At 39.2% G+C, this 13,930-nt stretch overlaps 1 protein-coding gene across 1 annotated transcript; it reads right to left on the bottom strand.

Moving 5' to 3' along the window:
• Nucleotides 1-10,960: 10,960 nt before the first annotated feature.
• TMEM81 (transmembrane protein 81) lies at nt 10,961-13,867 on the bottom strand. Its single transcript, XM_081322542.1, has one exon. The coding sequence runs from the start codon at nt 12,880-12,882 to the stop codon at nt 12,157-12,159; it is 726 nt and encodes a 241-aa protein (XP_081178668.1). The 5' UTR covers nt 12,883-13,867; the 3' UTR covers nt 10,961-12,156.
• Nucleotides 13,868-13,930: the final 63 nt, after the last annotated feature.

Below are 13,930 nucleotides of genomic sequence, written 5' to 3'. Positions count from 1 at the left end.
AATATGTCTGAAGTAAGACAGTTTGAGCTGGATTAAAGATGCATTGATTTCTTTTCCTGGCTATCCACAATATAATCAGGCATCTTCTCCCACATCAGAGTTCAAAAGTGTCAGTACTTTTCCTAGCTTGCTTCTTCAAAGTCCAACCTTTACTTCCGTATAGAATCATCGGGAATACTATGGCTTGCATGATTTTGATCTTTGTAGATATAGACAGATCAAAGCATTTGAATACTTTTTCAAGTCTATGAAGGATACTCTGTAAAGTGCTACTTTGTGGCATATTTCTGGATTGTTCCTTTACTTTGATGGTTGATCTTAAAAAGCAGAAACTATTCACCACCTTGATATCTTCATTGCCAATTGTAAGGCTAACTGATCTGTCTATTTGATTGGGTTTATTTACATTTTACTGTAGTCTCATTTTTCACTGTTCTCCTTGACTTTTTATTACTAGGGCTTGCAAATCCTTTACATTTTGGCTATTAGAGCAGTATTATCAGCTTGGGTTTGGTTCTCGATGTTTTTCTTCATCCAGTTTTAAACATTAATCTTCTTCCTATCTAGCTTCCCTTAATATATATTTACCTTATAAGTTGAATAAAGAAGGGAAAAGTATATACAGCCTTGTTGCATTTAGTTGTCAACATGGAATGTCTATTTCACTCTATTCTGGTTGTACTGTGGCTTCCTGAGTTTTACATAAGTTTCGCTTGAGAATAAGATGTTCTTGAGAGTTCCATTTTTTTCTTAGCACTTACTACAACTTGCTGTGATTGACACCATCAAAGACTTTCTATGAAACACATAGTGACTTCTTTTTGTTATTCTTTGGCTTTGTCACTTCTCCAGCATGAATCGGCAATAATGTTCCTTGGTCTTTTCTTAAACCAGCTTGGTCATTTTTTTTCAGTGTAGGGCTCAATTCTGCAATGAATGATCCTAAGCACTATTTTATTAGCATGTGAAATTAATGATATTGTACAATAGTATGCACTCTCTTTTTTTTGGTATTGGAATGCAAATTGACTTTTTCCAATCTATTGGCCATGTTCAGTAGTTTTCCAGATGCACATTTTGCATTTCCCTGTTCTTTCTCTTGGAGCATTGCTTGTTTTCTGTTATTACAACTAGAATTCATAAGATACCCATAGGGCAATCCAAGCAGAATTTCTCATGACCAAAACTGGTATTCTTCAGATTATAAAGTAGCAAACTCTCATTTCCTTGTTCCTAATAATCTTCTAATACCTTACTAAACTGAAGACTTAAAAAGGGCAGTTGGTAAAAATCCTGCCTTAGTTTTGGATTTTGATGTGTTGGAGAGTATTACGTATCTATGCCATTATATATCTTGTTATCTTATGTATTATGCTGGTAGCATGAGGGCAGCAACTCATTCTATTAAGTATATCTTAAACATAATTTTAATAGCTTGTGCTATTTTGCCAAGTTCTGCCTTTCAAATTCAAGGAGAACATTTAGCTCCATTAGAAAGCCTGTTCATCTCCCACTTTTTAAAATATTGACTTTTGCTAAGACCACAGTCAGTTACTGTTACTGCTGAATGTGGGACACCTATTTTTTCAAGATAGGCTTGCTGCCTTTAAAAAGTTATAAGATGTGAAGTGGTGGTATGGAATTATTTGTACCTGGAAACAAGATACTTCATATGCGCCCAATTGTGCATTTCCAGTTGTACATTTCCTTTTGTTTGAGAAAGAGAAAAATGATACAAGCATTTCAAGAAAGGAAGAGAAAAACTGATCATGGCTCATTGGCCTCATGTTTATTCAGATTCTTAGTTTTTGCCAGCATGCTAACCTCTAAAGAAATATCCTTTGTTTCTTTTCCAGGCTAGTGCCCTCCAGACGTATAGAATTAGCTCCTGTAACAAGCCCAAAACTAATGGCACATTGACAAAACCAATTTGATACCTAATGCTCCCTTAAATAATATTTCAATAGCTATACTTTCTTCAACCTTATAGTTTGTACATTTTAGACAATTAATTTAATTTAATTTAATTATTATATTTGTATACCGCCCTTCTCCCGAAGGACTCAGGGCGGTGAACAGGGCACATATAAAAATACAGAGTACAAAAATTAAAAAAGAATTAAATAGGAGCCCGAGCTAAAATAATAGATAGTAATATAAAAATCCACAATAAAAACCCCAACACATCCCCCATCAGGCCAGGCCGGCTTGTTCAAATAGATGGGTCTTCAGACCACGTCGGAAGGAGCGAAGGTCAGGTGCCATCCGGAGCTCAACCGGCAGCTGATTCCATAAAGCCGGGGCGCCCACAGAGAAGGCCCTCCCCCTGGGGCCCACCAGCCGACATTCTCTGACCAATGGCACCCTGAGGAGGCCCTCTCTGTGGGAACGCACAGGGCGGAGGCAAGTTGACACCTGCAGCAGGTTATCCCCGAGGTACTCCGGACCCATGCCATGTAGGGCCTTGAAAACCATTACCAAAACCTTGAATCTCACCCGGAAGACAACTAGTAGCCAATGCAGCTCGCGGAGCAAAGGTGTAACATGGGAGTACCGGGAAACTCCCAAGACAACTCTCGCGGCTGCATTCTGTACCAGCTGGAGCCTCCGAGTGGTCTTCAAGGGAAGCCCCATGTAGAGAGCGTTGCAGTAGTCCAGACGAGAGGTCACGAGCACATGAGTGACCGTACACAGGGCATCCCGGTCTAGATAGGGCCGCAACTGGCGCACCAGGCGAACCTGGGCGAAAGCCCCCCTAGTCACAGCCACTATATGATCTTCCAAAGTAAGCCACGAATCTAGGACTCCCCCCAAGTTGCGAGCCCTATCTACGGGGGGTAAAAGCTCACCCCCCATGGAAAGAGGTGGAATATTCTGAATATCCCGGGATGCTGGTATGCACAGTCACTCAGTCTTGTCGGGGTTGAGTGGAAGTCTGTTCCTCCCCATCCAGACCTGAACCGCCTCCAGGCAACGGGACATCACGTCGAGGGCATCACTGGGGTGGTTTGGGGTCGAAATGAAAAGCTGGGTATCATCAGCATACTGATGATACCCAACTCCAAAACCACGAATGATCTCACCCAGCGGTTTCATGTAGATGTTGAACAGGAGAGGCGAGAGGACCGACCCCTGAGGAACTCCACAAACGAGACCTCGGGGTCGACCTCTGCCCCCCTGCCAACACCGACTGCAAACGTCCCAGGAGATAGGAGGAGAACCACTGAAGAACTGTGCCTCCCACTCCCAATCCCCTGAGACGCCGCAGCAGGATACCATGGTCGATGGTATCAAAAGCCGCTGAGAGGTCTAATAGGACTAGGACAGAGGAATATCCCCTGTCCCGGGCCCTCCAGAGATCATTCACCAGAGCGACCAATGCCGTCTCCGTGCTGTACCCGGGCCTGAAACCCGATTGGCATGGGTCTAGATAATCCGCTTCATCCAGTACCAGAGGGAGCTGATGCGCCACCACACTCTCAACAACCTTTGCAAGAAAGCGAAGGTTGGAGACCGGACGAAAGTTATTTAACACAGCTGGGTCCAAGGCAGGCCTCTTGAGGAGAGGTCTCACCACCGCCTCCTTCAAGACAGCGGGGAAACTACCCTCACTCAAAGAGGCAGATATAACCGCCTGGAACCAGCCTCGTGTCCCCTCCCGAGCTGCATAAACCAGCCAGGAAGGGCACGGGTCCAATAAACATGTGGTGGAGCTCAACCTTCCCATAGTTCTGTCCACTTCCTCAGGGGTCACAGAATCAAACTCCTCCCAGATAACATCGACAAGACCGCCCGTGTCCTGATCGTCAGACTCTGCCCAGTTGGAGTCCAGACCGGTCCGAATCCGAGCGATTTTGTCCGACAGATGTAGACAATGTAAGAGTTACTTCCATTTTACTACAAGTTCACTTTATCTTGGGGAAAAAATAATCTAAAAAAACTCTCACCCACATATATTCAGTTTTTTTCCAAAAATGTTAGAGAAATAATTTACTTTGATGCCAAACTGAGTTTAACAAACAACCTTGCCCCTTGTTAATTTCCCAACATGGTAGCTTATATATTGTTTTGATATTCCAGAAATTTTACAGAACTGGAATATTGCCTCTTCTGCCTATTAATCTTCAGAAACTATGTGTACTCATAAATAAATGAATGAATGAACAAATGAATGAATAAAGGAGTATAAAATAATGCAGATGTTATAGAGCAGTGATGGCGAACCTTTTAGAGACCGAGTGCTCAAACTACAACCCAAAACCCACTTATGTATTGTCGGGTGCCGGGTGGGCATGGCCCATTGGGTGGGTGTGGCCCATTGGGTGGGCATGGCTGCAGTGGTAACCGCAGACTGGTTGGGACTAAAAGGCTATCCAACATAGTGGTCACCATCACACTTTATGGAGATTGCCTACTCTGACTAGCAACAACTCACTGGGGATGTGAAGCATTCTGCTAGCTAGCCCTTTAATTTAAAAAGTTTTTATAAACTAAAAACATGTGATAATTAATTTGAGATTTCATGCAGGTGCGCTCTCACAAAATATGATCTCTTCAGAGACATCATCAATAGTTCTGCCCTGCAGGTTAAGAAACCAAGATTAAAATAAATTTTAGCCAAAATTCTGTCTGGGAATTTAAATGTTATTTACCTAACAGTCATTTTTTGAACCTGTGAAATACATTAACATCTCTGCCATATAGTTATAGATTAGAGTCCAGAGGCACAAGCGCAAAGAAAAAGGGGCAATCCTTATAAATTAAGCATTTTGCAACATTGCAAAATGACAGGCCATTCATTCACTATTTTATAAGAAAGCTGATGCTTCGTTGCAAGGAATTTACATCTGTCTTCTCTGGGCATCAACATGATGTTCAGATTTTTTTTTAAAGGGGGAAATGCAAAATAGCCCAGTTCCTAGTAATGTACTATATTGTTAATAATTGTTTATTTTCACCTAATTTTTCCTTCTGTTCTGGATAACATGAAAACTAAAAAAGAAAAACAGAATTAAGTTGTCTAGTGTTGTGTATTAATATTATGCCAATATTTTTCTACTTGTATTTTGTTCAAGAAGTCATGTTGTCATTCAACTCTATTGTGTTTGATACAGTAGAAAGTTGCCACTTTTCAAGAATCTGAAAAAAATATTCCTTGCTTGCAAAGGAGATACATATGAATGTATGTATGTACATATGAATAATAGGATATGTGCCCTAATTCTAAGCTAAAAAATGCTACTCAGTGTTCAGATGTATCATGTTCCTTTGCTGATTGTCTTATGAGGATATATGTGATGCTCACTTCTCTTTCACATAAGGGATCAGTATATTTTTACATCAACTTATTCTGATATAAATAAAATAGTATTCTCCATTTAGAAGCTTTTCTCTTGAGAGCTAATGGAGTATAATGAATGACTCAGAGATTTGACCTGTGAACCACGTCACCTTATCTATGTCACAGACATTGCAGGTGGCTTTAGACAAATCACAGCCTCTTGACTCCTGTGCCTCACCTGTATGAGGGAGATAGTAACAATGCTGACTTGCAGTAAAGGTTACTTATGAATTCCAAGACATTGTCTGAGGAGCACTCTGAAGTCTGAAAGCCATGATAGATTTTCCAATTACTTACTTACTTACTTACTTACTTACTTACTTATTTATTTATTAATTAATTATTGGGACTTATATGCCGCCCTATCTCCCGAAGGACTCAGGGCGGCTAACAACAATAACATACAATAATACAGAAGTTAAAAGAAAATTAAATTAATGGCCCTGTAGAATAAATTAAAATTAAAATAAGTTAAAAATTAAAGTTAAAAATTAAAAACATAATTAAAATCCCTGTCAGTCCAGGTCAGCCTGGTGGAAAAGGAGTGTTTTGAGGCCGCGGCGAAAGGACTGGAGATCTGGGGCCATCCGAAGCTCAGGGGGGAGCTGGTTCCATAGGGCTGGCGCTCCCACAGAGAAGGTCCTCCCCCTGGGGGTCGCCAGCCGACATTGTCTAGCCGACGGTACCCTGAGGAGGCCTTATCTGTGTGAGCGCACTGGGCGATGGGAAGTCATTCCCGGCAGCAGATGGTCCTGCAAGTATCCCGGGCCTAAGCCATGTAGGGCTTTAAAGGTAAGTACCAGCACCTTAAATCTCACCCGGAGGACAACAGGTAACCAATGCAGCTCACGCAGGAGGGGTGTAATATGGGAGTATCGGGGTGCTCCCATCACTACCCGCGCGGCCGCACTCTGCACCAGCTGAAGCCTCCGGGTGGTCTTCAAGGGCAGCCCCATGCAGAGAGCATTGCAGTAATCTATACGGGAGGTATAGATTAGTATATTGTTTTATTCCCATTGGTGTTGATCTGAAAGAACATTTTGGATAGCAGCAAGAGAACTGAATCAGTGTAGAAAGAAAAGTTGGGAAAAATGGGCTTAGGGGGTGTTCTATGCAACAGAGATAACAATGAGAAAGGCAAATTATATCCCTAGAACAGTTTGGATGAGGGTGTTTCATGCTCTTATTTAAAAACATGTGGAAGGTATGTGGTGTATAAATACGTCATTGCAGAATGTATTTTAGACAGCTCCAAAGGAATTTCTCCAGGTAGCAAAGCACTCTTTTTTTGTATTCTAACATTCAAGCCAGAATATTTTGCTTGTGCTTGGATTTAAAGAAACCAACTTTTGCATCAACCCTTTTGCTCATAACAGTGGCTACATTCATAAAATATATTGTTAACACCTAAGCAACATACAGATGGGATAAAAATTGGACAAATAAAAAACATAGCTTCTTTTAACATTTACAAATTTTAGTATTGCCTTGGGGTAAAAGGTGGATAAATCCTTATTTTTTCCATATTTCTTGCCCTAGTTCTCAACTATTTCTATAGTACAGGTAGTCCTCAACCACAATTAAACCCAAAATTTCTGTTGCTAAGAGAGACAGTGGTTAAATGAATTTTGCCCCATTTTACAACCATTCTTGCCACACCTATTAGGTGACCCAATAGTTGCTAAGTTAGTGACATAGTTATTAAGTGAATCCCGCTTCCCCATTGACTTTGCTTGTTAGAAGTTTGCAAGAGGTGATCACATGACTCCGGGGGACACCGCAACCTTCATCAATATGAGTCAGTTGCCAGACATCTGAATTTTGATCATGCGACCCGGGGCTGCTGCAACAGTCATCAGTGTGAAAAACGGTCAGAAGTCATTTTTTTCAGTGCCTTTGTAACTTTGAACAGACATTAAATGAACTGTTTTATATCTAGGACTACCTGTACTGGCAAACTTTAAGTGACACATTGAATGGAAAGCCTATTTCAGTTCACTTTTTTTTCCATGAGTGTCACTCATGACTTCAAACATACAGTCTCATATAATTAAAAAATGATCTGCATTTTGCAATATAAAGTTACACTATGTATTATTATAGTCCTATGTAATTACTTTGTGTGTCTGTATGTTTGTATATATTTATATGTGCATTTGTAACTTGTATTGTTTTGCCTCATTCATTAAAATACATTAGTTCTCTTTCATTTACATTCACAACCCAGCTTTTCACATATAAATAAAAATACAGTTTGTAGTCAGATTTTAAGATGTATCAGTATTTTAAGCCAAAGACAAGTAGGCCTTTCATACATTTCTTAAGAGATTAGCAGATTTGTAAGGGTTCTTACAGGTTTTTTTCTTTTGTTTTTTTTTGCATTGGAGTTCTTATAAGCTGACTATAAGTAGCAAAGAAATCTAAAGGTAGACAAATTTCTCTATTCAAAGGCATCTTGAAGGAAAGTATGATTTTTCCTCCATTCTTATCTTGGCACCTTGCTATCTCATACCATTTGAACAATTTCTACTCTATTGCACGAATGAAAAAACATAATTTTGTAAGCCACCCAGAGGCACTTCAGCAGTGAGATGGGTGGCATATATATTTACTAAACAAATAAAATATATCTGTCTTTCCCAATATGGATAATCTCCAGAGGTATGGTATTTGACTCCTGTAATTTTCAGCAATGGCCATGGTTACTCAGCTATTTCTAAAATAGCAACTACATGCTTGGAAGGCACCCATCTTGAGGAAGGTTGGCATATATATCCATTCATGGCATAAAGCTACACTTGAAATCTCATCCCGCTCTCCATCTTTTCAAATACGCCATGTTGGAAGAGATTTCTAGAGAAATTCAAGAATTGGACTATATAAGAGAGACATCTCTCCCATCCTTAGAAGATCCACTGTCCTAACCATGGTCTTTAATGTAACCTTTAATTATATGATTGTAAAAGGTAAAGGTAAAGGTAGAGTCCCTACGGATTTTACTCTGCTAATCATTGATTATAGGGGGCGGTGCTCATTGTTTCAAGGCCATTGAGCCATCACTGTCCAAAGACATTTCTGCGGTCATGTGGACAACATGACATTTCAGAGCACTATTACCTTCCCACTGTAGTACCTATTTATCTACTTGCATTTGCATGCTTTCAAGCTGCTAGGTTGGCAGGAGCTGGGTGAGGACAGGAGCTCACCCCATTGCATGGTGCTTGGATCTCGAAACTGGGCTGCCGGCTTTCCAGCCGACAAGCCCAGTGTGTTAACTGCTGAGCCACCACATATGATTGTGGACAAGACTAAAATCCCTTTTTGAAAGACATGAACATACTCTAATCAAATGAGACTGACTTTGATTGAATTTTATCAGAAATGTGTTTTTAAGAGCAGAAGAAAATGCGGCAATCTCATTCCATTACAATCTCATTCACTTCATTTTTGTCACTAGTGCAGAATTTGATGAACAGGAGTTTTTATAATAAGTTTAATGTTATTCAGTTTATCGAGCATTGTTTTGTATGATTTTTTTTTTTAGTTTTGATCATGTTTATGTACCACAACCCTTATTTTGATGAAGGTTCTCAGTCATCTAGGACGGTAGCGTTATCTGGAAATTGAGCAACTGGACTTCTTTTTATGGTTTGAAATGTTTTGCTGCTTATTTTAGTAGCTTCTTCAGGCTGAGCAAATTGGTTAGGAGGATTTCATATATGTCCTCCAAGGTGGTTTCATTTCTGACCTAATATGAATAAGCTCATTGGGCGAGTAGGCAAAGAGTCATTAAGAGTTCTTGTTCCTAAATCCTTCTCTTAGGTGGGTGGTTAAGTGAGACCTCACTGGTAACCTGAGATCTGATGCAAGAGCACCTCTAGTGGAGGTCTCAGACACAACCTCTCTCCCCCCACCACCACCCATTTTTTATGATCTAGAATAGATCACAGGTTCACCAGGGAGATTACACTTAATGACCCACCTAAGGGAAGGATTTAGGAGCAAAGACTCTGAATGACTCTTTGCCTGCTCACCTAACAAGCCTATTCAGATTAGCTGAGAAATGAAACCAGAAGACATACAGTATACTGGAAGACATACAGTATATGGGGTTCCCCTAACCATCTTGCTCATACTGAAGAAACCACTTGGATAAGCAACAAAATGTTTCAAACCCATAAAGAAAAGAAGTCCAGTTGCCACGACAACATTCAGCCACAACAGCTATTTCTGTTCTTAAAAAACTAGAATTATATTTTGCCCACCTTTTTACTATTGTTGTCCACTGCCGGTTGTTAAGACATTTTTCAACTGATTTAAACATCCATTTACAAGGAAATTAAAGAATGTAATTAATACTTCTGATATGTACAGTAAACTACTTTATGGGAACCTTTTGTTCTAATTTAGGAAGCAATTCAGTGCCCATTAGAAAATTTAAAAGATGCTGTAGAAGCCTGTACATATGCCTAAATCTATCCTTTACAGCAGGAATGGACAGCAAAACTGTTGCTTTATTGGAAAATCTCATGGTTTTAGTAAAGATAAAAGTATTCTTCAGGTCAACATTTTTAAGTACAGAGAACGGGGGATGTCTATGCCATTATAACTTACGTGCTTAAAGGAAATTTGCATCCGTTTTCTATTTAATTCTGCCACAGAATCATTCCTAGTAATAGGGAATGTTGAAAGGGTAGGATGCCCGACCACCAGAGTTCAGTGACCAAACTCAACCCAAATCTACTTTTTCTTAGATCTTGTACCTAAATAATGGAAGCTACAGCTAGAAGGAGAACATCACCTATGCCTGTTGCTCTTAGTCCTTTCAAATTTTGAATAACTGGCTAGGTCTCCAGAATATTCCTGCCATATGCTCACCCTTGTTTAGAGACCATATCCTACAATATAGATGTGTGTTTTGCTAGTTAAATACTATATATTGAAAAAAGACATCTTTCCTTACTCACTTGTTCTCCCACATGACCATTAATTGGACATAAAATAAATGTGGTGTTCTACAAAGTTTCAGTAGCTACCACAAACTCTACAAAGAACTGATTTAATTATGAATCTGATTTGACACAACCCCCAAACATTATCCTGCCATTGCCAACTTCAGCTTAGGAACATCCCTTGCTTTTAATTTAACTCCTCTACTAATTTCTTCAAATACGGAACAATATTTACCCAGTAATTTTGATGAATGCTATTTTTTTAAAGTGAACAAAAGGGAATAAGCATTTTAAGTAAACTATATTATTTTCTGATGTTGTAGCACCCGTTCTTAAATAAAATTCTACAAACATTCTAGCAAATTTCTCCAAATGTAATTGTTATTTTTAAGAAATAGAAGCACAATTTGAATAGATGATGGAAATGGAATAACTTGACTTCAATTGCCCACCTTCTCAGCTATTACATAGGGCAGCTACCTATTTCCCTTTCTTCTTTCTAATCTCAGGGTTTAAATCGTTAAATGTTTCCTATCTTTGTGCCCATTTTGAAATGATTTATGACTTATGTATACATTAATACAGGGGATTACAAGTAATACTCTGCTTTTCTATTCTTACTTAATCAAGCCTTTAAAAAGCCTTCAGTCTGAAGCTCAGGGTTGGCTCTGTGCATTTTACAAATCCCAAAATTGACAGGAAAATAAAGGGTGCTTGTTTCACTTCAGATGTCAAGTAAATCTGTTAGTTCACATTCCCCAATTGTCATTCTTATGATTTCAAATGAAAGATGCAATATCAAAACATTTTTAAAAATTAAGAAATCATTGGGAAAATTATTTTCAATCATTGCAGCTTAGATTCTAGAAGAGTCATGATGTAAACTTAAGAGAGGTTATAATATAATTGTATTTATAACTGCTATGAAGATTGGAAGCTCTTCTTTATATCTTTGTGTCTTTTTTGTCTCTACTTTTATTCTATTTTTTCTTTTTGCACTTTTCTTTTCTTTGTTCTACCAGTTTGTTTTGCTTATTGTAGTTAAAAACTTTCAAGAAAGATTTTATATGTATAGCTATACACACACACACACACACATGTGTATATGTATTTGTATATACATATATGTGTATGTATGTATATTTTATATGAGATACATATATACATATACATATACATATACACACTATACACACACACACACACACACACACACACACACACACACACAGAGGGACTTGTAAGACTGATGTCAGTCCTAAATTAGATTAGGAAACCAAAGTGATGAATATTATGTTTATTATGAGGTTACAATAACAGAATCTTGCCTGCGTGAATGCACCTCTCCCCTCTTACTTTATCTGCTGGAGAATTCTGGGAATTGAAATCCACGTCTTAAGTTGCCAAATCTGAGAAATGCTGCATTAGAATGTGAAATGGGTTATTTCAATCTCATCTTCAATGCTCATCTCTAGCTCACACTGTTCTTCCAACTGGGTGAGCCTAGTTGTTGACTAACCTGCTAGGAATTCTGAGATATGTGGTCTCACAATATAAAAAACTGATCTATGTTGACTTGGAAGATATTCCAGTGTTGTAGGGATTCTTTCTGGCCCTGAAAACTGAAATTAGGATTTCCTATATGGAAAGCATGTAATGACTGAACTCACATCCAAAGACGTACTGATTTACATGTTTTGTACTGTCTTTAAAGTTTTATGAAATATAATTAAGGAACAAGATATGTTATTGTTTTATAAATAAAGTGAAACCATGTGATTTCACAACATAATCTTAATAACCATAAACAATACAGCAAAATGATTAAATACAGCAATCAGCATACAGCAAGACAAGAACATTTTACTCCTCCACGTAGCCATAATTATTGGGAACCTTCACAAAATAGTAGAAAATGTGCAACAAGATTCCTCCTACCACCCCGCTTCCAATGCCTATTAAAAATACAAAAAGAGTTCTTTGGCGCCAAAAGTGCTGCTGCTTCTGGACAGGAACACTGGTGGCATTCTGCTGGGTTTTTTCCCTCTCACTTGCCAAGTGCTGTTCCAGAGTCAAGGATTTGTCAAAGTTCAGATCCACCAAGTGACCAGGGATCACACGAATTCCAAAGTAGATTCTTTTGACAATCTTATAGGTTCTCATGAACTGCACATCACACCGGTATGTCCCTGCATCATATTCCATGGCTGGGGAAAGCTTAATGACAAAGCCAGTAGTCTTGAATGGTTTAAAGAGAGCATCATCAGTGGTGATGATGCCTCTGGCTATCCTCCATGAATAACTGAAGCTGTTGATTTCTGGGCCAATTTCTGTAGGAGACAAGCACTGGAATTCAAAAGGCTTACCTACAAGAATAGTGAAATGGAGCATCCCACAGAGCCAGTTGGTCAAGCACTCCACTTTTTGAATATCACAGTATCTTCTTTCACCATTAGGCCCAATCTGACATGTTTCTTCAACTTTGTAACCCATGCCACAGGTCACGCTGCAGCTGGTAGAACTGACGGAAATTCTGGCAGTAGCAGTTCTCATTTTGACAGGAATGGTAATTGTTCCAATAGAAGCCATGGAAACAGGTAGTCAGAAAGCAAATACTAACAATTTAGCAACAAAATAGGCTTCTGCCATCATCATACCTGAAGAGTCCTTTTAGGGTCCATTCAGTTGTCTGAACAAATGACCTAAGTGCCATTAATTTAAAATATCAGTGAAGTCCCTGGACATGAGGAATCCACAAGAATCAAAGACCACTCTTTGACATACTGCCAAAAGAAAGCAGATTAACCTGGTAAAAGGTGGACGTTCATAAAAGCCAGTCTGCAGGTGATACAGATACAGTACAACTGCTATTGTATATTAAAAATCAATTTATTAACTTTTTTAAAAAAAATGCTTGAAATGGAAAGTTTTATATAAATAGATAAAATTATTCTCTTAGTAAAACATAAGAATGTAATAAACTTCCACATAAAAATTGTTTTTCCCCCATATTTTTAAATGTATATATTGGTCCTTAATTGATCGTGTGATACCTGAAGCAGCCAAACCAGGAAAATCAGTTACAACCATCTTTATCAGCAAGTACACTATTTCAGTCTCAGTTTCTAAATGGACACAATGTTTTCAGTCATGGTTAAAAAAAAGATCTGCAATGAAAACACTTGTCCATACCAGTGTCTCAGCTTTAGTATTTAGCATCATAACCCAGGGACGCGGTGGCTCAGTGGGTTAGGACGCTGAGCTTGTCGATCGGAAGGTCGGCAGTTTGGCGGGTCGAATCCCGAGTGCCGCGTAACAGAGTGAGCGCCTGTTACTCGTCCCAGCTTCTGCCAACCTAGCAGTTCGAAAGCACGTAAAAATGCAAGTAGAAAAATAGGGACCACTACAGTGGGAAGGTAACAGCGTTCCGTGCGCCTTTGGCGTCTAGTCATGCCGGCCACATGACCACGGAGACGTCTTCGGACAAGCGCTGGCTCTTCGGCTTTGAAACGGAGATGAGCACCGGCCCCTAGAGTTGGAAACGACTAGCATGCATGTGCGGGGGAACCTTTACCTTTACCTTTATCATAACCCAATTCTTTCATGAAGATATGGCTACCCTTCCCACAAAATTTTT

This window comes from Vipera berus (assembly GCF_964194415.1).
Source record: "Vipera berus genome assembly, chromosome: 3".
Taxonomy (NCBI): Eukaryota; Metazoa; Chordata; class Lepidosauria; order Squamata; family Viperidae; genus Vipera; species Vipera berus.
The sequence above is the reverse complement of the archived record's forward strand: the minus strand, read 5'-3'. Positions and strand labels throughout refer to the sequence as shown.